Source organism: Plodia interpunctella, chromosome Z (assembly GCF_027563975.2).
Source record: "Plodia interpunctella isolate USDA-ARS_2022_Savannah chromosome Z, ilPloInte3.2, whole genome shotgun sequence".
Taxonomy (NCBI): Eukaryota; Metazoa; Arthropoda; class Insecta; order Lepidoptera; family Pyralidae; genus Plodia; species Plodia interpunctella.
The window spans coordinates 4,617,944-4,642,999 of NC_071324.2; the positions used below are offsets into that span (position 1 = coordinate 4,617,944).

The window sequence follows — 25,056 nt, forward strand, 5'->3', positions numbered from 1 at the left end:
ATTACTTACTACAAGATCCTAATCTCTGTACTCAGTGCATTGTTCCACTGTGATCGTAGCAGAAAGTAACTATTTGGTATATTTCAATGTCCACACAGTACAGTAAGCAGTTCTGCGAGTTATTTTCCTAAAATTACTATAGTTATATTCTAAATTTGACTAGCTGAGACTTGGTAATGAACTACCACCACACTCAACATTAAAAAACGATTTTACTTTAAGAGCCGATTTTATTTTAAGAAAAATTTAAGTGGTTTATTCCACCATATTAAGTGGTTTATCTTCGTTCTCTCTCACCTGCTGCTGAAGTGCTTCTTCTTGTCACTTTTTTCGGATTTCTCAATTTTGTCCGTCTTCTCTGTGCTCGGGCCGGCTACAGGAGATGTCGAGGCCATTGGGCTGGGTGACTGCGGAATATTGGAATTAATTCTTGCTCATATAGTTACTAGGCATGGTAGTTGAATAGGTAATTATCATAATTATGAAAACTGGTTAAATTGTGTACTCTAATAAGACCATTGCCTTTAATAGAATGATATCAGATTCTTAAAATATTAGATTATCAAAATAGCTGATTCTCAATACAGCCGAAGTACAATCAAGAAAAAATAAATGAAATTAATTTTTAATATTTTTAAATATGAGACAAGCTTTTCACCACAGTAAAAATACGTCTACGCCTGACTTAAAATTACTACTGAATCGTCAAAATAAAAGAATTTGTTGTGTCGAGAATATTACCGGAAACAAAAAAAAAAGAAAAATAAAGAGATTCTTACCCGAGCAGGAGATTGTTGGTTGGAGGAGGGGCCAGCTTCGGCTTGAGTCTGGCTGTTCACGTGGCCCATTTTCGACAGTGGAGGATTTTTAAACGAGTATGAGAATGCCAGACCCCGTTTAAGAGATCCCCTGTTGAAAAAACGCTCGTTCAAAAGTTTCTAAAACTAGAAATTATTATTTAACAACTACTAAGAAATCTAATCCATGTACGACTTGTAACTTTGATTATGTCATCTGTCAGTCTCGCTGCTGGCCTTCCTGCTGATAAAAATTGAGTAATAAAGAAATACTGAACTATAAAGAAGTGTATGAAAACCTGGTCGGGCTTGGCGGAGGATAGCTCGTGCCGCGGTGGTCCGGAGTCAGGAACTGATGGTGCTGGGCCGAGAGACGGTTGCGGTGAAGCAGCTCCTGGTGAGACTGGTACAACTTCTCCGAGGCTGACGCCGGGTTGAGCCTATCAATACATACATATACATATATTGAAAGAAGTAAAAAAACCTACTCTGCATTAGGCATAAAGTACTTCTAGAACTGATTCTATTTACTGCTGCTGTTTATTTTAAGTCTTTATACAAAATATATTTTGTCCAATTAATTGTAATTTATCTGCTATCATTATCGCTGAAATAAATTTGTCTTAGATACCGCTCACGGGTTCATGCGATAGGATCTGTGGTTAGGATGGACCTATGTTTTATTAGTTTTAAAATGTATCAATTATAATTACTCTAAAAACTGTCTAAAAATTATCAATGTATACTTATCCTTTTTGTCATTGTACTCGTATTATATAACCAAAGGGGAAATATATATCCACCTTTTTATTTTTCAACGTATCTACGTCATTTATTTTTCAAACAGTCAAATTATTTATTTATTTTATTTTCGGGGTTTTTACAGCGAAATATAGAGTAAACTTACATATGTTTCAATATATAAAAGCTATGCTAATTACAAGACTCCGCACCTCCGAAGGGTACATTTTTCAGTTGGACAATATTCCTTATATGAATTAATGAAACTTTTTATGATGTGAAAGCAAACACTGCAACAAAATAATACAATATTATAAATAAATAAAGTACTATTAAAATATTATAAAATGATGCAACCACGTAGTATTGATGACATCAATACTACGTGGTCATTGGCAACAAGACCAGGGGATTAAAGTCTAACTAAAACAAGTAAAAATATATTTGTGTGAAGGCGCGAACGAAAGTGAAGTGAAATAGTCTACCTGGCTACCTACCTAGTTTTCTTTTTAATTTTTATTCCACATTGACTGAGAACATCATAATAATTATCCTTCTGTATGTACAATAATTATCAATGGTTCCGACATAAGTGCTCACATTGCTTGTTATCCGATAAAATAAAATACAAACGACTGAAAACCAATATCCGTTCGATTAGTTTGTTCGTTTTCCCGGTTTGTATGACCCTGTCTATATCACTGAATATCACACAAAATTTCCAAACGGTAAGTTTATGATATAAAGAAGGCGAAATATAAGAAACATTAAATAGATTAAGTATGTTAAAGTAAATAAATAAATAGCAATGTAAATATTGATAAAGATGAAAAACTCTATTCCAAGTGAGACGCAGTGAACCAGTCGTGATTGTCGTTGCGTCACAATACCACAATGTGGCACTAGGCCCTCCGGTACAATCGGTCTACTATCCCGATAGGTCAACTTTCACAAACGGTCTGTTTTCCCAAATTGAAAAGTGTTTGCTGCGTCTCACTGCGAATCGATTCGATGGTGAGAATGAAATGCAAACCCACACTAAGCCCTCAGATTGTATAATTAAGGGAGTTTAGCATATTTTAATTTACTAAGAATTTTATTTTTTTATCAAGTAATTAATATAGAAATGTTTACTACTACATTATACATACATAATTTAAGTGTAACTCAATAAATATATTTATAGATGATACAAAAATATAAAAAAAGATGGATGACAAATTGTATAGCACGTTGTTGGTTTACTTATATTATTAAGTAAATATAAGTACATATTACATTTATATATAGTACATTTAGGATATATATCTATATACAAAGAGGACTTTAATTAATTTAAATTATTATGACAGTTGTAACAGTTGTAAGTTATGTTGCAACAAAGAGTTATCATCAATACCTGTGCGCCGTCTTCTGCTTGCTTAGAAAATAGCTCCTTAAAAATTCGCGGCGAATAAGTGGCGTAACTTTTGTTTTATTGCAGTACTTTGTTTCCCAGCATTGGAGCAAGGCTTAACTTATTGGTTCTATATTTTTCTCATGAATAAAAGTCCTTTCTGTATAATCTAAGAAGTATGGTATATAAAGCTAGCAAGCATTATGTTGTTAGAAATAGCCAAAGATATAAACTTGATAGAAAGTACAATACTTAATTTTTGAGAAGTGAAAGAGGTAATCAAGTTATGGATATATTTTAAATGAAAAGTTTAAATTTCGTCGGCTATTTCTAAATCGAATGAATCGTACGCATGATGAGGTCGGGGAGGCGACGGCACGACGGTCAGGTCCGGGAGGCTGTGCACGAGCGGCATAGCCTGGGGCTGCACACGCAGGGTGTTGGAGCCCCCGGCAGAGCTGTGGGCCCCCGGGTTCAGGCCATACCCAGAGCCGTGCGGCGAGCCGTGCGCAGAGCCGTGCGTTGAGCCGTGCGGGCACCCGTGCGGAGACAGGCGCGGCGTCAGCTTGCTTGGAGACGACGACTGGGCATAGATTAATTAAACTTTAAAGCCGGCTACACACTATACGAACTCGTGCCGATGCCGATGCGAATTACATGAGGGCTTTATTTTTTACCCCATACCGTACCCAGGTACCCTAAAGCTAATTGGACATTACAGAAAAACCTCACTTGCATTGAAATTCATGTAACACACCAAGGTATCCAAATAAGCATCGAAGATTCGATGATAACTAAATATAAAATTACATAATATCAATAACTTACATTAATTATTAAAAAATGACTACAAATTTAAGTTAAGAATGTCTCATTTTTTTGAGATAGAATCAACGAAACCAAACCGTATTTTATTGTGTAGCAGAGACATGGAATTAGTGAGTTCAGACCCATTTTGGTTTTGCGTAGTGGCGGATAAAGGAGACTTGCAATTATTTTATGAGGATAATGGTGCGGTACCTTCAAGTTAATTTGAGACAGCAATTCAGAACAGTCAATTTTACTATTCAAGATTTTGCGAGGAAAACAAATCTATTAAATTGCGATGTTTTTCCAGACTGATCATTAGACATTGTCGAGTCTTTTTTATTATTCCATAATAACCCTAGTCTGGCTCTCGGAAAAAACAAGGTGCTACTCAAAGCTTTTTTGAATCCTTTTAATGGGTAAAATAGCGATGTGACATGAAAGTGCGTCAAGCATTCTGACAGCGGAACATATTGAATTCTATAAGTGTATCCTATCCTATTTATGGTTTTCCGCATGAAGTCTATGAAAAATTATTTATTTGGATTGATAGACCATTACTACGACACCATTTCTCAAGGTTTTGTAAAGAATCCGCGTCTACTTCAAAGTCTTCACTTTGAGTATTTTTAAATCATCTGCATACGAGTGTGAGCCTTGTGGAACTCCGGCGTTAATACCCTGTGGCTTTGACTCAAATCATTGAGTACTACAAAAAATAACTACTAACTCAAGTAAGATTGTATCCAATTTAACATAGAACCATATCCAGAAATCTTCCGCACCAACAAATTGTGAGGAACAGAATCGAATATGTTAACACAGCGTCATATTGTAAGTTTAGTTTTTGACAACTCAGATAATCTTAATGTTACGTCAAACGCGACAAAGGTGGAGATTCTCTTAACAACAGGTTCATACAAATTGAAATAAAAACATTTCGAAAATTGATATTTCCGCAAAGTTTCCGAGTGATTGAACTCGATGATTCATCTAAGTGTACAATAAAAGGATTCGATAAATCTTTTCCAATGAGCAATGTAAATATTGGGGTCGAATCGACCGCCAGCCAGCGCCATGACCGACGCTATCCCAAATAAATCCGGAAAATAAATTATTATGAGCCAATAAAACGCACCTGCTGTTAATAGCGAGATTAAGGCCTCAAATTTCTCCCGATTTTATGAAAATGCAAACAACGTTGACCTCTCTGCCTTGACTTTTGTTACAGCAGTATGTACAATATATGCTTTGATGTAACTTTTTTAATACAAACTTGATATAAGCTTTTGTAATTGAAATTGAACAGATCGATAGAAGAAGCTGAAGTGTTGACTTTGAAAATTGTAATACGTTGTAAATTGTAAATTGTAGGTACGTTAGTACATTATATCCCTATGACCGGCCGAGGCAGATAATTACCTCGTGAGCACAGAGAGAGAAAATTATAGACTTCGTTATATCTTTCGTTTCGCTTAGACAAGAAAAAGAAATGTATATTAGAAATACACGGGAAACAATGGGACAAAGCGATAATATATTTTGTCCCACATCGTGGGCTCGGTTTTTCAATGCTCAATCTGCCGCTTTCTATGTGATGTGCCGGGAAGTAGTATGGCATCTTTAATTTTCTTTGTCTATGCTCGTGAGGCTTTGGCCGTGAGGACAGGACGTATCATATAATTTTTTGTAAACAATTTGAGTATAAACTTACAGCGGGCTGTTGAGCGGGCACGATGGTCTCGGACTCGCTCTCACTAACCACGTTCACGGTAATGTTAACCACTGTGAATTGTTCATGACATATTAGCTTGGCTATGCTTCAAACCATATCTAAAAGTAGATACGGTTTCTCATCATCATCATCAACAACCGTTCCACTGCTGGTGCACAGGACATTCTTATGGATAAGATGGATAAGGAATATGGGCCAGGACCAACCACGCGGGATTATTTTAGATTGGTGGGTTTTAACAACTGCATGTACAAGCAGGTCCAACTGCTTGTCGTGCCTTCTGATGTATGGAGCAGCTCAAAATAAGATACATTTTTGGTCACCCATCCAATGACCGACCATTGTGACAGTGTCTTAACCGACACTAACACAGGTCGAGCGCGCTAACCATTGTGTCATTGAATTCTTCACTTTCTCTAGAGATGTCTAAAACTGTGTTGAGTTTATTTATATAAAGGGTTTTTTAAAACTTTAGGGGGCGTCCATTAGGTGATGTTTTTTTAGTGATTGGAAACCCCCGATTGATGATACATGGTGAGGATTGCGCCTAAAAAAATTACGTGTATATTTAGTACATACAAATAACAATCTTAATTTTTTTTAAATATTATCTTTGAATATTAAAATATTATACAGGTATTATACATAAACACATTTCACGACACAAATTGTGGTAAGGTTAAACACAACAATGGTCCAAAATATAAACATAATACTTATTAAAAACAATCCCTAGACGAGTTCATAACATAATGAGTCGAAAAACAGTTTATATTTATCAAGATACTATTTGTGTAGCGATAAACTGAATACCTTTGGCATTTCACCCGCGGTTTAACCGCAACCGTGTTTGTTTCGTGTATTCGTTTTTTGGTTCATTACGCATGAACAACCACTGCCAGACAGTCAGTAGCTAAATGTAATATGCTAACTAAAAAATGTAATATGCTAACTAGGCTGGCATTCTTGGAATTTTGGAATTGTAAAGATGGAATTTTCGTTACAAAATTTAATTGAAAATAGTGGGATTTTAGTTGTAAACAACTGAAAATAGTTAGCGGTTTTGATTGAGGATTATTTCTACAATTAGAAATTATTATAATTATAAGAAAATGTCCAAATAAATCACAACGCTAACTGAATTTTTGTTATTACTCTTCTCACGAAGCCGCGTGATGATTGTAAAATGAATTCAAAATCGACCTTACCTTCCTCCTGGGTGATTTGTGGTACCACCTGCTCAGTGCTAGGAGCCTTGTAGTTGGCCGGAGCGCGGACGGCCCCGGGCTGACCGGGCTCATCGTGAGATGCAGCACTGTCCAAAAATGTCATAGCTTTTAGTAAATGCTTTTTAGGTAACTCTTATACACACTTGAATGGGTTAGCATTTGCTGAATGATTCGAAAATGTCATGCTTTTTACAAGTTTTTGTTAGTTTATCTATCCCGATGTTTGTCTGTCTGTCTTTAATCAAATCGGCTTCCAACTAGGGAACTTCACAACTTTTGCATTTTTTCCCAACATTGCATTGAGTTGTGTAAAATCTTATTATTAGATTCTACTAGATCTTACTAAAGGGTTATTATTTTACAACTTTTTCAAACTTTTATTTACTCTCTTATGCTCGACAAAAGTACCTACTTATTTGATCACAAAAAGATTGGCACAGTAAACATTTTCTGTAGAGTTTTTCTTTACTGATCAGGAGGTTTTGGAAGCTTCTTTGGGTGGACTATAATATAGCCAGACTAAAAGCTAATTATTATAAAAGTCTTCGAAAATAAATATCATTACAAACGAAGCATCTTAAAATAGAAATAAATGGATCCGTAAGGGCCTGCTTGAATACTGAACCCTAACCGAAATTGCATGCGATTATTAAATGCTAAATTATACACAAAGTCCGCGGCGACATAATTACAGTTTCTCAATTTTTTTGTTTCTGTCTTGTTTGTCCTGTAACAACCATTGAATGGTTACTAATTACGCCATTGGAATGTAAATCACACGACTATACCATATCTTTAGTTAGTGGTTTTAAGTCAGTGGTTGACTATATGTCCCCATATTGATGTCCTATCAATCAGCTGACAAAACTCTGTAACATTAAGAGTTGTACCGTACGGCATGCACGAGAGGATATGGATATTTTATTCCAGGGCAGAATTGAACGTTATGGTATTGCTCATCACTAACTATACCTAATGTAAATCGTTAAGTAGTTTACCTGGTGGACTGCTGGAAGCTGGACAGCCGCGAGTTTCTGGAGCTACCACCGGTGGAGTTCCGCTGCATGGGGTGGCGCAGGCTGTGCGCGCCGGATGTTTTGGGCCCACTTGCACCTAGGAATAGAACCATAATCAATCCAATCCAGGAAATCAAACCAACCGAATCCAGGCGAATCTTTCGTGTCAAATGTCAAAAATCCATATTCTACTGTTTATAGACAGGCACAGCACCCGTAAAACACCAGCAGCTGGGTATGGTAGGACTATATAGGTAGTTAACATTACAACTACAAAGTTTGTTTCAAGTTTTGACAATTCTTTACTATCCTACATTTACTTTTCAGACTTAAATATATTCAGGTTATTTTAAATAGATGTGTAGGGATACTCTTCGCAAACAACCAATAAAAAAAATCAAAGGTTGGTATACAACAATATATTATAAATTCAATGCGCATCGCGAATGCGACTTAAGGACAATAAAAAGGAAATTAAATATTTATGTCACTTAGTATAATGTAATAATAGTATATGTATACTTAATTTAATATCCATACCTAGCTTTTGCCTGCGACTTCGCCCGCGTCGTTTTCAAGTCACTAACTTCGACGGTGTAGAACTTTCATATTTACACTTTCACCCGAAAGGGGTGAAAAAGTGTAAATATGAAAGTTTCCTTCGGAGTAGAATTTCCAAAAAACCTCTCTTAGTGCTCACCTACATGACAAATTTCAGTTTCCCGCCCAGCAGTTTTGGGTGCACGTTGTTTGTCAGTCAGTCACTCAGCAACGGAAGAGTTTTATATACTTATATATTGATACATACTGCGCTCACAATGCACCCACCGTCTTCTGTTATCCTCTCTCACTACCCAAAGGCTGGCTTGGAAGAGATTGTTTACCAATGGTCCAAATATATGCACAATTGTATTATTTTGTACTAATACTGTTTTTATAGGCCATAAATATAATTTCTATTGTATTGTAAATTTAGTTTTAATAAAGAAAGAAAGTAGACAGAGAAAGTCATTCTGACAACTGATAATAATTTTTGTATGAATACAACGAAAATAAATAAAATTACCTTGTGCACATAAGTATCAAGTAAAAACCTTACGATTTCGTCGCGGGCTATGAGCGCTCTTTGTGTTCAACAATATAAAAGTATTTACCTACTTAAAATAATTCGGCGTGCGTATTTTTTATTTCACGATATTTCAGAATCTATTAATCCAATTTATGTGCTGTAAAGGATAAAATTTATCTTCATGAAAATATCTTGATTATGAAATAATCTAAATACTTTTTCAATACTTTTAATCACAAGGATTAATATGTTTGTGTAATAATAATTGTAAAAATAGACCTTTTAATTTACAATATTTTTTACATATATAATGCCTTATATATACTTAATTATAAAAGATAGATAATATTATGTCGCAGACTCTTTTATGGATCTACTATACAAGTTGATTGATCTGGCTGAATACTAATTTATTTCCAAACAAAAATGTCTATAGCAATCTCGGATCATTATCCGAAAAGAAAGAAAAAACAGAAAGCTACATTTAGCTTTCTAATGGTGAAATAAATAAGTTTTGAAATCTGTTTGGTAGCTTCGGAGTCTCAAACATACACAAACTCACAAACGCTTACCTCTTTGTAATAATATATATATATATATATATAATATATATATATATATATATATATATATATTATTACAAAGAGATATAAAATTATAAAAGTTTCAGCGACGCCGTCTAGTGATTTATTTCGGAAGTGGAATATATACGAGTATATCACTTTGATCTTTATGTTCAAAACTATAACAAAATTAAATTTAAAATGCTAATTATATCTCTATAAGACTTTAATCGATAAAAACAATTAGTTTATGTTCTATTTACACCTTCCTACAAAATTTTAAAGTATATCGACTCCGTGGATTGTTATTTTAATTTTCCTACAGCACCCTCATTTTCCAGGATGAAATGTCTATAAGATGTTAACCCGGGATTCTGAGCCATTTTCATTCATTATTAGTTTTTCAATTATCCTACGGGAACCTCACCATTTACCGGGATGAAATATATCGAAGATGTTAACCCGCTATATAAGGTACCTACATACCAAATTTCAACCAAATCGGTCCAGTATATTTCGAGTGATACGCGTTCAGACAGACAGACAAAAATTTCCAAAACTATATTTTCGTCATCAATATATAAGTAACTAAGTATATTCCATGAAGAATTAAAAAATATATCCAATGTACAAATTTGGTCTTTCTTCAATTTTATTATATGTATTGATATTGAAGATGATTGATGATAATTCATTTATACTGTAAATCCTCAAAATAAAATATACATGTTGATAAAAATTGTAAATCTATTTTTATATACTTAAAGGAGTGAGACATGTCAAAACTCGTAGAACAAACGCTGTTTTGTATATGATGTCGCGTTATAATCCTGCGAAGATGCAGGTTTTTTATAGGGTGTATACTTGTGTATACTTACAAGTCTATTAAGTAAGCGAGGTAACATAATTAGTTGCCTTGTGTAACAAGTTCCTTCAGCCACCGTCCGAACTGTCATTCGCAACCGAATACTTTATCATCTTTGTTCGTAACCAGCTTCGATGGAGAACTCATTCGTATTTTTCCGATAGACCTATTGGATACTAGACCAGTTCTTGCTTAGATAAGGCGATATCTAAGCGAGTGCCAGTGGTTGCTTAGGTGGATACCCAACCTCAATTTATCATTTAATTACCCTGCTGCTGTCACCTTACAAAATTGTGATTCATATTTTGTTCTCAAACCGAATTTGAATTCGGGATTTGAACTTCTCACAACCTTCTCATGATCTATTTTGACATTAAATTACATACATTGTAAGCATCACGACAGGTCTAAATTGTTGAAATTACGCTCGACGACATTTTTGGAGCTATGACCTAATATATATAATTTGCCGCAAATAACATTCAAACTCGGTACGGTGACTACGGTGCTTTTTGGAATAAGATAATAAGTAATGCGGTGTCATAATTCCTAAATGATTTCTTAGGCCTCGGCAGCACTAGCGTTTTTTCAACGCACCTTAATAATAAGGTGTGCGATACGTAGATATAGTGTGGTATAGGTACACCAATTACCGAAATTTGCATGTAGGTACCTAATAGATCCTAGGTACATTTACACTCAGCCCTATGTGGGCAGCAGTGGGCAGCACGAGTACGTAATTATAGGTTACTCGCGCTGTCACTACTCATGTCACTGCCACTGGAGTAATGAAAAAACAATTATTTAACTTTATGAAATTGAGCAGGTAATATAGGATGTATAGTGGTATATATATGGATCAGTATAAGACTGATCAGACATAATGCTGTCAAACCAGCAACCTCGACAAGATCGACGACAGTCATTTTTGAGAGTTGATAAATAAAGAAGAGAGACATATTTTTATTTATATGAAGGCTGAGTGTAAATGCTCACTCGCGTCGTTACTTATTGCCACAGAAGTATTTAGGGAAAATTTTCCGGCAGCGGCTGGAGAAGTGGTAGTATAATTTAATTTAATTTAATGATTATTTATTTTTATTATAATTTTGAAAAAAATAACAAAGTACTCAGTTTATTCATTTTCATTATTTGGCGTGTCCTCTCTTTGACAATAACATGCAAACTAAATTTTCCCACATTTCCATTGAAATTACATTTTGCGTAGGCAGACCTCCAACGAAATAAATCATTAAAATGAAAATGCATAACCATGCTTCATTGTCATTTAGTGTAGTTATTTATCTAATGACCTCTTATATTTATATTGGAAGCAATGCATCCTACAAAATATTATATAATTATTCTCGTGGTATTGAAATTATCGAGTTATCGAGTGGTATTGAATCATCACATTCTACGATGGTCTGCTAACATACAAATCCAATTCGTTGTTTGTGTGATTGTAATTTTAAACTTTCTTCCAGCGAAAGAAAACATTGCGACGCTGTACTCTATTATATAATTTATCTACTTGTGTGTGAAATGAAAAAGGCAAACCACTTCTAATAATTCTTTAGATTGCAAAAGAGTCGTTGTGTATTACATCGTCGTTAGGTGGAATGCCTAACGACCATAACCCTAAACCATGATGAATCAGTCGTATCCTCATGGTTGAGGGTCATGGTCGGAATATGGTCGCAAGGAAGGAATGGATGGATGAAGTTGATCTACGGTGTTACTTACAATCAAAGGAGTCGGTTGTGAGCGACGCCTGGGAGAGATCGTAGTCGGTGGAGGCTCCCATACTGCGGTGCAACATGGCTGCCACGCGTTCGCGGGCTTCGCGTTCTATGTTGATATCGTCAGACGTCTGCACAAAATACCTTAGATATAATAAAACTCTTCGAAAAGAGCCCTATGCTCATCAGTGGGTTGAAACAGACTGAAATGGTGATGACGATAATATTAGGTGATTTTTATGGCATCGTGGATGAGTCAGTAAGGTTTTCAAAAATGCATTATTTCGAGAAAAAATATATAATATATACATAAGCATACAGAACGTGCATTGGACCTTTGCGAGAATCATGTCCTCCTTATCCATTCACAAGGAATGTCGATACTCCAGCAATTTATAATGATAACGGGATATTATAATAATGATGAAAAATGATATTATAATATTTATAATGATAACGGGTATCGTAGTCATATTATTATATCTTTACATATTAATACTAACCCCTGTCACGTCTGCATGAACGCGATAAATTCAAAATCTACCAGATGGATTTTAGTACGGTTTTCACAAATAGATAGTGAGGTATTCATGAGTACAGTTTTGATCTTTTTTTAATATCTTACTGGTTTGGGGCCGCTGCCAGCACTGACGGCATACTCTGCCGAGGAGTCCACTTCCACCTCGGACAGGTCCCGGGACGGGTTCCTGGCGAACCACACTCCCAGGTCGTACGACAGCCTGGCCTCCCTGACCTTCTGCTCCCACAGCTATATCAACAACAGAATTATTTGTGAAACAAAGATTTCTTTGGCGCAAGTTTACTTCAGGGTCCAGAAAAAAAAGCGTTTTACACGGTTTTTTTTAGTAATTGCCTATGTCAGAATAAGAATGTGTTTGTTTGATTTCTAAAATAGTGTATTCCCAAGTATCATTTTATCTAATTCTAAATGCCAATGTTACCTATTGGTTGTTTGACTCCAATCCAAAATGTGACTAGATAAAGCGTAAATATTTAAAATTAATTTAATAAAAATTTCAGACTTCATCGGAGTGACAGAAAAAAACCGACTATGATTTTTTTTTCTGTTTGTTTTCCGTATAATGGTGCTGGACAAAAGTCTCCCCTAATTTATTCCACATGTTTTTGTGTCTTGCCATTTCTTCTCGAATCCTTTTAATGATAGTATAAAAAACATCAATCCAGCGCTTTAATCTGCAGTGAATTAGAGATTGACTTACTCGAAGTGGCGCCGGTGGTATGTTGGGGTCTACGGGCTTGCTGCTGGTGGACTCAGTGACGCAGAAACCGAAGGTGGCCGAGCCGACGTCATCCACCACGATGAAGACGATAGCCACCACGTCCTTCAAGTTGCGATGCCAACGGGGGAAGTGGAAAATCTTGTCGATCATGTATTTAGGCCTAAAAATTGTTTATTCATGGAATTTCGCACAGCGTAGTTACACAGTGAAAAGTAAGAACATAGACAGTTTATTTATAATTATATTTAATTCAGAATAAAATTATTAAAATATCATTTGCGTGCAAGATTAAAATTTATGAAATGTAATGAAGAAAACGAATAAAATTAGAAAAAATACCTTATCAACCTCAATGGTAGACCCTTGGATTGCTTTTTGCAAATCAGTATCATGTCTGTCAGCAGAACCACGTGTACTTCAATCTGAAAAATATATTTTTACATGTGACACGCTGTGTCGTATAGGACTGTGTTCATCTATGTTCAATGCGTCATAATATCATAATGCGCTGTTAGAAGCATACATGATTTCAATAACCAAAACAATACGTAATAACGGTGAATGTATTATATAAATACTTGGTCACAAAAACGACCTCAAGACCAAGGGGTCTTAGGTAAGGACCTATCTAAAGAATTAAAGATAACAGATATTATTATAATGTAAAACATACAAATGTCGGGAGTGTGAACGAGTTACAAATTATTTACTTGATAAAAAATCATTCGCAATGCAATATTTACGAATTCGAGATGCAAATTAAACAATAAACAGTGTATAATTTGTAAGAGTGGGTTCAAATGATTGTAGTACGTATCGGCGGATTCGAAACATAATTTATTGATTATAATTACTGTAACAATTAAAAACAGAAATCTCGTTTTCATTTAATGCAATTTTAATGTAAATAATAAAAAAATAAATACAATTACATTCAAAAACGTTCTAAGCACGAGCAATCATTACATACTCGAGGATAGAAACGCCAAATACCTACTGTCCAACTAGACATATCTACAAATTAAGTAATACATTGAAATTTATAGCTTTGTTTGAAGAAAAGATATAAATTTCAATGTAGAAAGCAACGAGTTAAACTCCAAGCTTTTGAATCCACTGTTACAAATCTATTTAAATCAAAACTCTATTCTTCGGATGCATCCGAACCCCGCGCCAGCGAAATTTGAAAATCAGATAAATTGTTATTCAGAAGACACCCAATAAACCCTTTCTACCAGTAGAAATGATGGTATGTTCGAATTAGAAAAATATAAGTTAAAAGGTTTATTAAAGTGACTTGTATTTTCCTTGCCTCCTTGGGATTAATATTATCCTTGAAGCGCAAATCTCCCTGGAAGATGAGGGAACGGCTGTGGGTGGGCACACAGTACAACATCGGCGCCTTCAAGTGCAACTGAGCGTACATGCGGAAGTATTTGTCAATTTCGTCATCTTTGAATTCCTGTGAGCATAAGAATATAATTTAAGTACTACTATGACAATCGCATTAAGATACAATACCTAAAACGAGATCTTAAAATTGTGATTTAGGTATGCGACAAATTGTTTTGGCTAAAAATAATTCATTTTATGTAAACCGCCTGAAATTCTATTGATCCCAGGAGGCTCTGGCGTAAATCATAAACGTGTGTAACTTTTTAAATAAAACTTGAAGCACAAATATCAAATAATATATATAGTCTATAGAAGCCATCTTTGCCTGAAAATTGCATTAATTGTGGAGAGAATACCGTAAAAACGTTTCTCGTTGTTCTTGTGTATGGTGGTGTAAAGAATTGCGCCTCACTGAAATGACCATGTAGGGTAGGATGTGTGGTGTCCTCCAGCCCCGTGACATAATAGCAAGAACTGCTGGCGTGATTTTATTAAGGATAATTGCGTGCTGATGAGACAGAATTTTCATGTTTTCTCACCGCCAAAGTTTTAACAATATTAGATTTCAAACACAAGGGCAGAAACATTTCATATACTTTTAGGAAATATCTCAGCATTGGCTCTGTATCACTAAATCATTATTAAAGTTTTCTAGTTTATGTAAGCCGTGTCTACAGCTAACAATAACTAGGTACTGTCTACTTAGTGGTTTAAAATACATAATTTCGTCGAATAAAACTTACAATTTCATAGGGATCGATGGAATTGGCGAGAGCGTCCAGTTTTTCAAGCTCTTCTTTTTGACGAATAGAGCGGTTGATGTCCAAGACGTAATTCTTTGCGAACGACTCCTGAAGACAAATAAGATCACCGGAGCACCGGAGCTACATTAATATTATGCTATAGTAGTATTAAATTATATTTTACAATTAAGCTATAAAAGTTGTGCGTGCGCCTCGATTAAACTTAGGTATATAAATTCAAATCATAAAAAAATATTTTCTTGCTAAAAATAATCGATTAAAAAAAAAACTAACGCCAGTAATAAATCATGCAAAGGCAGAACTTATGAAAATATATAAAATATAAATAGAATCAGTCCAATAACTGATTCTGTTTATATTTTTTATATTTTCATTAATTATAAATTATTTAGCATTAAAATGTTATTTTACTACCGATATCAACCTTCTTTGGGAATGCACTTGTGTCTATCCGATCCGCTGTCAAGGATTTTTATTATCCCTTATCTTATTACCCGAATCTCCCTAAGATTGAAAAGGAGTAATCCTTTTTTAGAATTGGAACCACGCGCCGAAATCTACTGGGCGCTCGCATCTAAGCCACCCACACCATACCATAGCCATAAGCGACGTGCGTTCGGGCTCGTAGTCCGTATGTGCGATAATCCTGCGCAGGATCAAGCTGTATTTCGTCAGGCGCTGCATAGGCTTCACTAAGATGTCCGAAAGTTGCAGCCTGAAAACCATCTAACTTAGAAGAAATCCACATACGAGTACTTGTAGGAAACAAGTTAATATTCGGCGATGACCAATAATTTGGTTGTTCGGCTGGCAAAGTAGCATTTCACGTTTGCCTGAACTGACTAAAACTCTCATTTAGTTATAGAATATGCCTTCGGGCTTATGTTATTTTCTCTGTAATAATTTTGAATCCTTACCAAAAATGGTTCGGCTACGTGAACGAAGTCGCGGGCATTAGCTATGTAACTAATAAGTATCTACAACTGATTGTTACAAGAATCAACGTTAAGCACTGCCATTGCAGTATTTGGTGCGAGTATCAATAGAGATATTATATATATTTTTATAAGAAAGTTTTTGTTGACTTGTGTGTGGTGCAAAATACGAAACGAAATGGTAGAAAAATATGTAAAACATTTATTCATATCAAAAGACACCATATCACAAGATTTACAGTTGAAAATAAAGATAAAAATCGTTAAAGATATGGGTAACCTTAATCCTATATCAAAGTAACTTAATATTAACACTCCTAAAAAATCGGCTACCAGTCTGCACCCTGTTCTGGTTTTATGTTGAATTGGTCGTTATATTCAAGTCGCGAAATGTAAGTCTTAGGGTCTGTTTCACCGTTTGCTGATAAAGTATCTGATAGTCTACCTGTACCAAAATATATTGATGATATCTGTTTGATAGCATCAATGAATTTTGCATTAATTCTTTAGCATAAATTATGTTTGTTGTGTGTTGGCTAATCACATCAGGTAGATTAATCAGATTGCAATAAGACATTTTATTGGAAACTAGTGTAACAGAAGTGATGGACTAGAACAAAAGAAGTAAAATAATTACAGATTTACCGTTTGCATGTTTTATGAGCATGACACCAGGTCAGGTAGATCATAAACTCAGTGTTGTTGGAGAGTGAGCGAAGGTAGTCCAAAACCTTGGTTTGCTCGATAACATATTTCTCGTATGGATTGAACAGCTCGCGGAAGCGGCAAAAGCCTTGAGACATCTGCTCTGTGTTGAATCTGAAACAAAAATTTTGTGTATGTTTTTTTGAAAATATGTACAATAACAAAACTTTGAATATTCTTTACAATGTTGTGAAAAACAATTTAGTTTCATGGATTTTATGGATATAATGCGTAATTTCATGGATATATACGTATTTTCAGCGGGCATGGAAAACATTATTGATTTTAACTGGCAAAACATGCGTTATTATCTTTAGATATTCTGATACGTAATTGTAAAAACCTTTTGAGATTTTGTTCATATTCGAAAATGTATTTTAAGAATACACTTTTGTATTTTCATCTCATGCGATTACCGAGCATTAATCGTAAAATATTACGTTTAGTGCATTATATGTATACAGAACATAATATTTGTCAGGTCAAGGTAAGTTCAAACATAATATATATAATGATCGAGATTCACTGTATCATTAGGTACGATTTATTCATTCGTCCACACCGCTTGTTCATTGTTCAGCTAATCGTAATGAAAAATATTTTAGAATGCACATTATGTGTATTCAGGTTAAATTTTGAATTTTGAGTACCGGCGACATTCAGACAAAATGCGTTTTTGTAACTGGTGCAACTGAACCTATCCATCCACATTGATTGAATTCCTTCAACTGCAGGCATATCATCAACTTTACCGAACGATTCAAATGCAACGTAGTTAAATTAAGGAATCAGAAAAAATCACACTAAAATTAAAAATTAACATGATGGTATGATTTTGCGATACAGATCAGTTTAAGACCTAAATTGGATCGCATTTAGAGACGATGGTAAGCCCATAGAAATAGTAGGTACTCCGGAGTACCTTTTGATTTCAAAGGTAAGCTCCCTGAACGGAAATGACAAATAAACACAAAAACTCCATGGCAACATAAGCTTGTGTTGAAAATGTAGGGCAGCCATTTGGCATTACAATAAGCAGGATTGAACGTTTTAGATGAGATATAAAGTTTTTTTTTAAAGAAACTACTTAGTTGTATTTTGGTCAAAGAGGTACTTGAAAATGCTAAATGGCCAGACCCAAAATTAAAGCTTAATACCTATTGTCATTTTAAGTCACTTACGGCATTTTTTTCTTTGTAGCGTCAATCAGCATCGGATAGATGGTGGCCTCCCAGAAGTAGAGGCTGGCATTGAGCACATCAGGAATGTTTGAGAACAACTGGCCAGTGTCGATGTCCAGCAGCTTTCCGGCGTCTTGGAGCGCGTGCGCAGCCGCTATGAACACCTGGTGGAAACGAGCCTTCTTTACGTACCAGTTACGGATAAATAAATGTGATGAATAAGACGCTGCTGGTTTCGGGTGCATCGCTTTTACTGCGCGTGTCAAATAAGCTTCGACATCGAATATTATTAGTATCCGACCCGTGTATATTTGCTAGCGTTGGACGAATGTTGATAGCGTTAATAAAACGCCCATGTCGAACGCTCTTTTAACTCTCGTGCGAATGAGAATTAAGTTTAAGTTTGATACTTAATGAGATAAAGGGCAACTACCCTACCTACTAACTTAATTGAGTTATTTCAAAATGAGATCAAAATTGAATTATGGCAAGATTTAGGAATCTTTTCATTTTATTGGTTCATGCAAAGTTGTGCCACGATAAAGACACACTGTCACTGATTATTAAATGATATATGATTAAATGAACCAAAATAATTATACATAAGCAGGTCAAATTTTGAGACATCAAAAACTATATTTTGATGGCACATTGCATGGCATAATGCAGTCAATTTGCATAAAACATTCATCATATTGGATTGACGAAACTATTGTATAACTGTCAGGAGACTGAATTAACATAAATATTCAATGCCTGCACACGTATTGCACGTATTCCTGTGAGTTGCGATGATTTTGCAGTGGTTAGTTTTTTGAAAATATTATATAAAATATTGTAATTTATTTGATAATAATTTTAAATTCCTTTGTGTCATCAGCCATTACTGGTAATGTAAAGAAAATCGCCGATACCGGTTGTACCAGACGGGATGTGCCCGCCCTTCCCTACGAGTACAAAGAATTACCTACTTGAATTTCGGCGTGATTGATGCCTATCAAATTATTTTTGGAACTTTTTAATCTATATTAAAATTCGTCTCGGAAGAGTCAAAAGATTAACTCCAGTGGAGTTATAAAAATATTAGTTATAATACGTGGTCGTATTAGTAATAAACGACTTATAACGAGAATTAGGTACAGGGATCTTAAATATGAATACTTTATTCAATGAAGAAGTTTAGCAAAATTAATTTCGCAGATCGCCTCACTCGTGACCGGCTTATTATCTTCCCCGAATACCATGCCACCCAGAAAAGGTTGGGATCCATTAGGAACGCACTGAGGGCCGGATCCAGTCTACATACATAAAACATCGAAAAATATTTAAAAAGTAATCGCTTACCCAAATTATATTTTTCGTGCCATTGAGGTAGATGGACAATTAACTAGATGACAATTAACTATGTATTTCTATTTTAAATTGTTGAATTGAGAAATTGTAACCTATATAAAAATATCAAAATGTATGATTTTAAAATTGTTTTTATATATTTTTTTGTATTTATAGTTTTTGGGACGTGCAAAATCAATTAGGGATCCCCTCCCGGGCATGCCCTTCGGGCTTACAAATCTGGTTCCGTGCTTTAGCCCACTAATCCCGCTATGCTCCGTCAAAACCATCGCTCGCTTCAAATTCTGATATCGTTTTTCGCGCACGACTTCGTATCATTTCGTAAGCTCTTTTTGTACTTTAACCTTTTTCGGGTGATTCTGGCAATAGTTATCCTCCATATATGTATGTACCAAAGTCGAAGTTTGTTGGAAGTGTAACAAGAACATTTTGCGGGGCAGAAACTAGTATTTGTAACTTTATTATGTTATGTTATTTTTCTTATATTATTTTGATAGGTTTAAGGTTGTAATTTTGCCTATTTTAAAATTTTAATCAATGTTGTCACAAATGTAATTTGGTTTAGATACTACTCACATATAATTAAATAATTATTTATGTATAAAAGTATGGTAATGAAACAATCTATATATAAACATAGAAAAAAATGAAGTACTTATCAATAATTTGTAAGAATAATTTGGCCAAGATTTGTGTGTACGTACAGCATTATGTTGATCGATCAATATGGTATGTACCTTCCTGTCCTTCGTTGAAGGGCGAGGGGACGCGGTGACGCATCTACTTTATGGTTAAAATTACCTGTAGATACGTTATCTTATGGCTTCTCTAGACATCGGCCAAGATTGTGTCCAGAGGACATACATTACTTAGTTTATACTTGCATTGATACAAAATTCACATTAAAACCAAACAATGTACGTCGAAAGACGGTCAAAGCGGATATGTAGTGAAGATAGTGTTGTATAAATATAAGGACGTAATTGACTGGTAAAAGTGTGTGTCAGGGTAGATACAGCACCTGGAGCCGTATTGGCGAACGCGGAGCAGCATGTAACTAAAAAAAATCATTAAATATTATATAGTATATTTGACTTTATCTATTAAAGTCACATTCAGATGGAAGTAGATGTAGCATACGTGAGGCATATATACCACATACCGCATATAGGCCACGGAGCAGTTATATAACTATTTACCAGGTTACTACTATAATTTAAGTTTGCCAGAATTTTTGTGTCAACATGAATGTACATAGGATAATACATATATAAAAGTACATATTATTACATAGAAAATATATATAAAGCAACACAGTAGTAAAAACTGTAGGTATGTATGTATTTTACACTGACACTAGAAATATTTTATACATTATTTTCTACCTGTGTACCAAATTTCATAACAATCGGTCCAGTAGATAATGCGCGAAGAGTTAACAAACAAACCAACTTACTTTCGCATTTATAATATTAGTTGGGATTCTAATTTCGGTGGCTAATAAAATGAAAACGAATTTGGATAAATAGTCTACAATATTACTATTACATTCAATATTATTAAATATGTCAATAAAAGATATTTACGCTATGAAATCAGCACCTAAAACTGCAGCTTAATGCAATATTTAGAGGATAGGTAGATAGGATAGGTGAGGTGTGGAGAAAATGTATTGAGTACAATAATTATGTTACTATTCGAGAGCCGAGTCATAGAATTATTAGACTTTACAATATCAAAATTACAACATGAATATCATTACGAAAATTTATTTTAAAGCCAGATTTTAGACAAAGGCTCTGTGAATACGTTTAAAATGTAAATAAATTCATTGTACAAAATACATGCCACGCAATTTTAATGAGTACATTTAATATTGAATAAAATGCAGTGCACAGTTTAAATCCGTTGAAATTAGGGTTTTTTTACAAGAGATGGATAGATTGAAGTCGAAGGTGAAGTTTTACCAAAAATCTTGTAAAATTATTTTTTCAAATTCTTTACGAAATAACATTTTAGTATTTAATCGGTATCTCTTAGACCATTACATAAAGCTGTATAGCGTACTTAAATAGAGCGCACAAGAGGTTCCGTAGATAAATTACCTGAAATGAAACCGGAGTGGTAGTGTGATGGGTAATTAGATTACTCAAAGTTTCAGTGCCAAAAGTAAGAATTAATTAATTTATGCCCCATTAAGATAGATTAAATCGCCGGCCCTCGTATCTTAGTACTTAAGTATAGCTATAGCCCATAGCTACAGCGTTTTGCTTACTACTACAGGTAAGGTTATACCAAAAAAGAAATGGAAAAGTCAACAAATATCCGCAGCGTTTTAAATTGTTTCATTTTCTTTTTACGTTTAATTAGTAGGCATAATGAAAATAGCAATAATGATTAGTTAGTGAAAGTATTAGTGAAAGCTATAATGATCAGTTTTTCGTTTATTTTGGTTTACAATTTACATATCATATATTTTCTCAAATTTCATTTAATTGCCTTTTTATGTGCGGTTGGGTTAGCACAAGTCTCTTTGTGAGATTGAATATTTATCAAAAATAAGGAAAATGAATAGTGCGTCTAATCGGAAACGGAAACGAAAAAAAAACGGAAACTACTTGCCAGTGTGGACTTGTATGATATCACTGTCTAAGATCGGAGGCGTCATTAATGGTTTGTAACAAATTGACATATACATTAAAAATAATACCAGAAAGATACATTTACAGCGGCGTCTTATATCCTTGTAAGTATAGGGATATCTTAACCAGCGGCAATGGGTTGATTGAACGTCTTATTGTTCTTCTCGAATTGGATTCGCATATTCGATACGCAAAAAAGAATTTGCGTGTGACTTTAATTACTTAGGCAAATTAGTATTACCAATATTTATAAAATAATCAGTAGACATACCTCTACGATGGCCATGAGATGCCGAATGTACTGAGCCTCCGTGACGACCAGCTCCCTGACGACCGCCTGCCGTGCCTCATCGTTCGGGGGAAGCTCTGCAACAAGCTCTCTCGTCAATAAATCAATCAATTAAAAACCTTTCTCAACAATCAATTAGTTGCAGACATAAGATTGTGGGACTGTAGATTACCAGGTGAGGTGAGGTGAGGTGAGGTAAGGTGAGGTGAGGTGAGGTGAGCTGAGCTGGGCTGAGCTGAGCTGAGCTGAGCTGAGCTGAGCTGAGCAGAGCCGAGCCGAGCTGAGCTGATCTGAGCTGAGCTGAGCTGGGCTGAGCTGAGCTGAGCTGAGCTGAGCTGAGCTGAGCTGGGCTGAGCTGAGCTGAGCTGAGCTGAGCTGAGCTGAGCTGAGCTGAGCTGAGCTGCGCTGAGCTGAGGTGAGGTAAGACTCATGTCACATACATGAAATGTAATGTAAGGTATACATGAAGAAATATATGCAATAACTTATACTGACAATATAACCTTATATGTTCGCAATGTAATGGACTATATCGTTCACCAATAAGATCAGCACGCGAGTCTTATGAAAACACACCAGACATAGGTATATATAAAATTAAAATTGTTATATTACAAATGTAGAATAACCATACCTACTGAATCAAATAAACACCTACATTATTTAAATGCTGGTTATTTGGTCAACTGTGCTATGACCACACTTGATTTTCACTGAAGATCTTCGAGTCTCGAAAACTTTACAGTGTGAGGCGTATCATAGTTTTCGAAGTCTTTTTATCTTATGAAAAACGATATTTCCCAATATTTCGGCACCCGAATATGCTACATTGTTGCATATTTTCACAAATGAATACTTACATAATAAAAGGATTAATAAAGTACTCTAAAATAAACGTTTAAATCGACGTAGCAAAAGGTGGCAAAGCTTTTGTGTACCTAACATAAGTGCTGTACTCTGGCGGGATAAATATGCAGTAATACTCCCTATTAATAAAAATATTCTTAACATAAATATAGTAATAGTACTTAATCAAAAATTTTATTTTTTGACATATAACACGTCCCAATTCGTCAAACTGCCGTAACATCGGTTCCCCAAGATTCCCTTCAATTTGTGATCCACCTTTCTTGCCTCGTAAAACGCTCGTAAGCGACAATTAAAGGCAAATATCCGTTATAATTGTCTACGAACACGCTTGCAAATCATGTAATTTGAATACGGACCCGATAGTACTAGTGTTAGCTAAACGTCTCAAGATTAAATCCACGCATGCATATAAAGAAATGAAAAATAACTCTTGAGTCCAAAGAAAAATCCAAGTGACATTAATTACAATAAAATGTTATAGTTCCCTTACAACGACATAACATTTATCTAATTTTTATCCTACATATAAAACAAAGTCGCCTCTGTCGCGTTTGTTTATTCGCGATAAACTCAAAAACCATACTGCACAGAATTTTATGCGATTTTTATCAATATATAGATGATTCCTGAAAATGGTTTAGATCACGTTTTTACCAGAGCGAAGCCGATACGGGGGATAAAAATTTAACGTAGTTGTAAATTGAAAGTAGATGAAAAATCAGTAAAATTATCATATCGCTAATAGCACAGCGTATTGGAAGATTGGAAGATGAAGTAAAAGTATCGACAAAACATTGAATGCCGCTAATCTGAGGAACTGTAAAGAGGTCAATAGTCGGTCCAATTTTAGAATCCGATTAGGTTGGGCGGGGCCTAGCCACTATAACCATAAACGCCGCGGCGCGCACTATCTCGACGCCTGCGAGTGGCGTGACCTGGGCCCTGAACCACGGAACACCATTCAATGGGTAATTCACAGGGTCGGAATAGCTATTAAAATGGTATTTCACAAGTATGTGGCTACAATAACTACTTCTACTATTTTGTCTCATATTGAAGCGGTGGCGGGACTGTTTTGCGGCGACACCTACCACGCCACTTGCACAACGCCGCAGATGTAAAAAGCCGACCAAACGCAACAAATAACAAGCCACACAAGTGACCCACGACACTACGGACAGATGGCATGACGGTCGACTCACTATAGACAGCTAACAAACCTAGATCGCATAGACAGTGCGTTTTCGATTGGAAGCATATATTATACAACCTCCGACATACACCGTTGGAGCCGTGCGGTTCTTCAGGCGCAACATCTAGCCTGGCGGGAAGATCTTCCCTTTGTGGCGGTCGACCATAATCACCTGGCTCCCGATACAGTTTGTTACCGAGATAATGTCCCAAATTTAACGCCGTGTCTACGCGTACACAAGCGTTCCCATCAATTTTCATTATATTTTATTATTTATTAGCGAAGTCTAAAAAATAATTCCAATAAATAAAGCTACTAGATAAAGAATTTTTTGGACGCTTTTTTATTTATGCGAAAAATTCATTGTAATTTTGGCGTCTTGAATAATATTTGACATTAGTGTTAGCAATAGCATTATTACTTAAAGAAGATAAATTTATTACAATTTATCTTCTATATTGAATGTATCATTATCGGCCACTCGGATTACCTTGGCCCAACAATCTTT

General features: G+C 35.2%; 1 protein-coding gene across 2 annotated transcripts in view; it reads right to left on the bottom strand.

Moving 5' to 3' along the window:
* LOC128683065 (uncharacterized protein) overlaps positions 1-25,056 on the bottom strand; it is a 73,223-nt gene that overhangs the window by 4,744 nt on the left and 43,423 nt on the right. For both annotated transcript variants that reach the window (XM_053768278.2, XM_053768280.2), the window contains exons 6-22: positions 22,469-22,563; positions 18,203-18,366; positions 16,962-17,135; positions 15,976-16,096; positions 15,361-15,468; positions 14,535-14,684; positions 13,562-13,644; positions 13,202-13,382; positions 12,586-12,729; positions 11,965-12,091; positions 7,704-7,818; positions 6,685-6,791; positions 5,456-5,526; positions 3,420-3,517; positions 1,097-1,237; positions 780-909; positions 298-407 (exon numbers count right to left, since the gene is read on the bottom strand). In XM_053768278.2, coding sequence (XP_053624253.1) covers positions 298-407; positions 780-909; positions 1,097-1,237; positions 3,420-3,517; positions 5,456-5,526; positions 6,685-6,791; positions 7,704-7,818; positions 11,965-12,091; positions 12,586-12,729; positions 13,202-13,382; positions 13,562-13,644; positions 14,535-14,684; positions 15,361-15,468; positions 15,976-16,096; positions 16,962-17,135; positions 18,203-18,366; positions 22,469-22,563 — 2,119 coding nt within the window. The remainder of the gene's footprint in view (positions 1-297; positions 408-779; positions 910-1,096; positions 1,238-3,419; positions 3,518-5,455; positions 5,527-6,684; positions 6,792-7,703; positions 7,819-11,964; positions 12,092-12,585; positions 12,730-13,201; positions 13,383-13,561; positions 13,645-14,534; positions 14,685-15,360; positions 15,469-15,975; positions 16,097-16,961; positions 17,136-18,202; positions 18,367-22,468; positions 22,564-25,056) is intronic.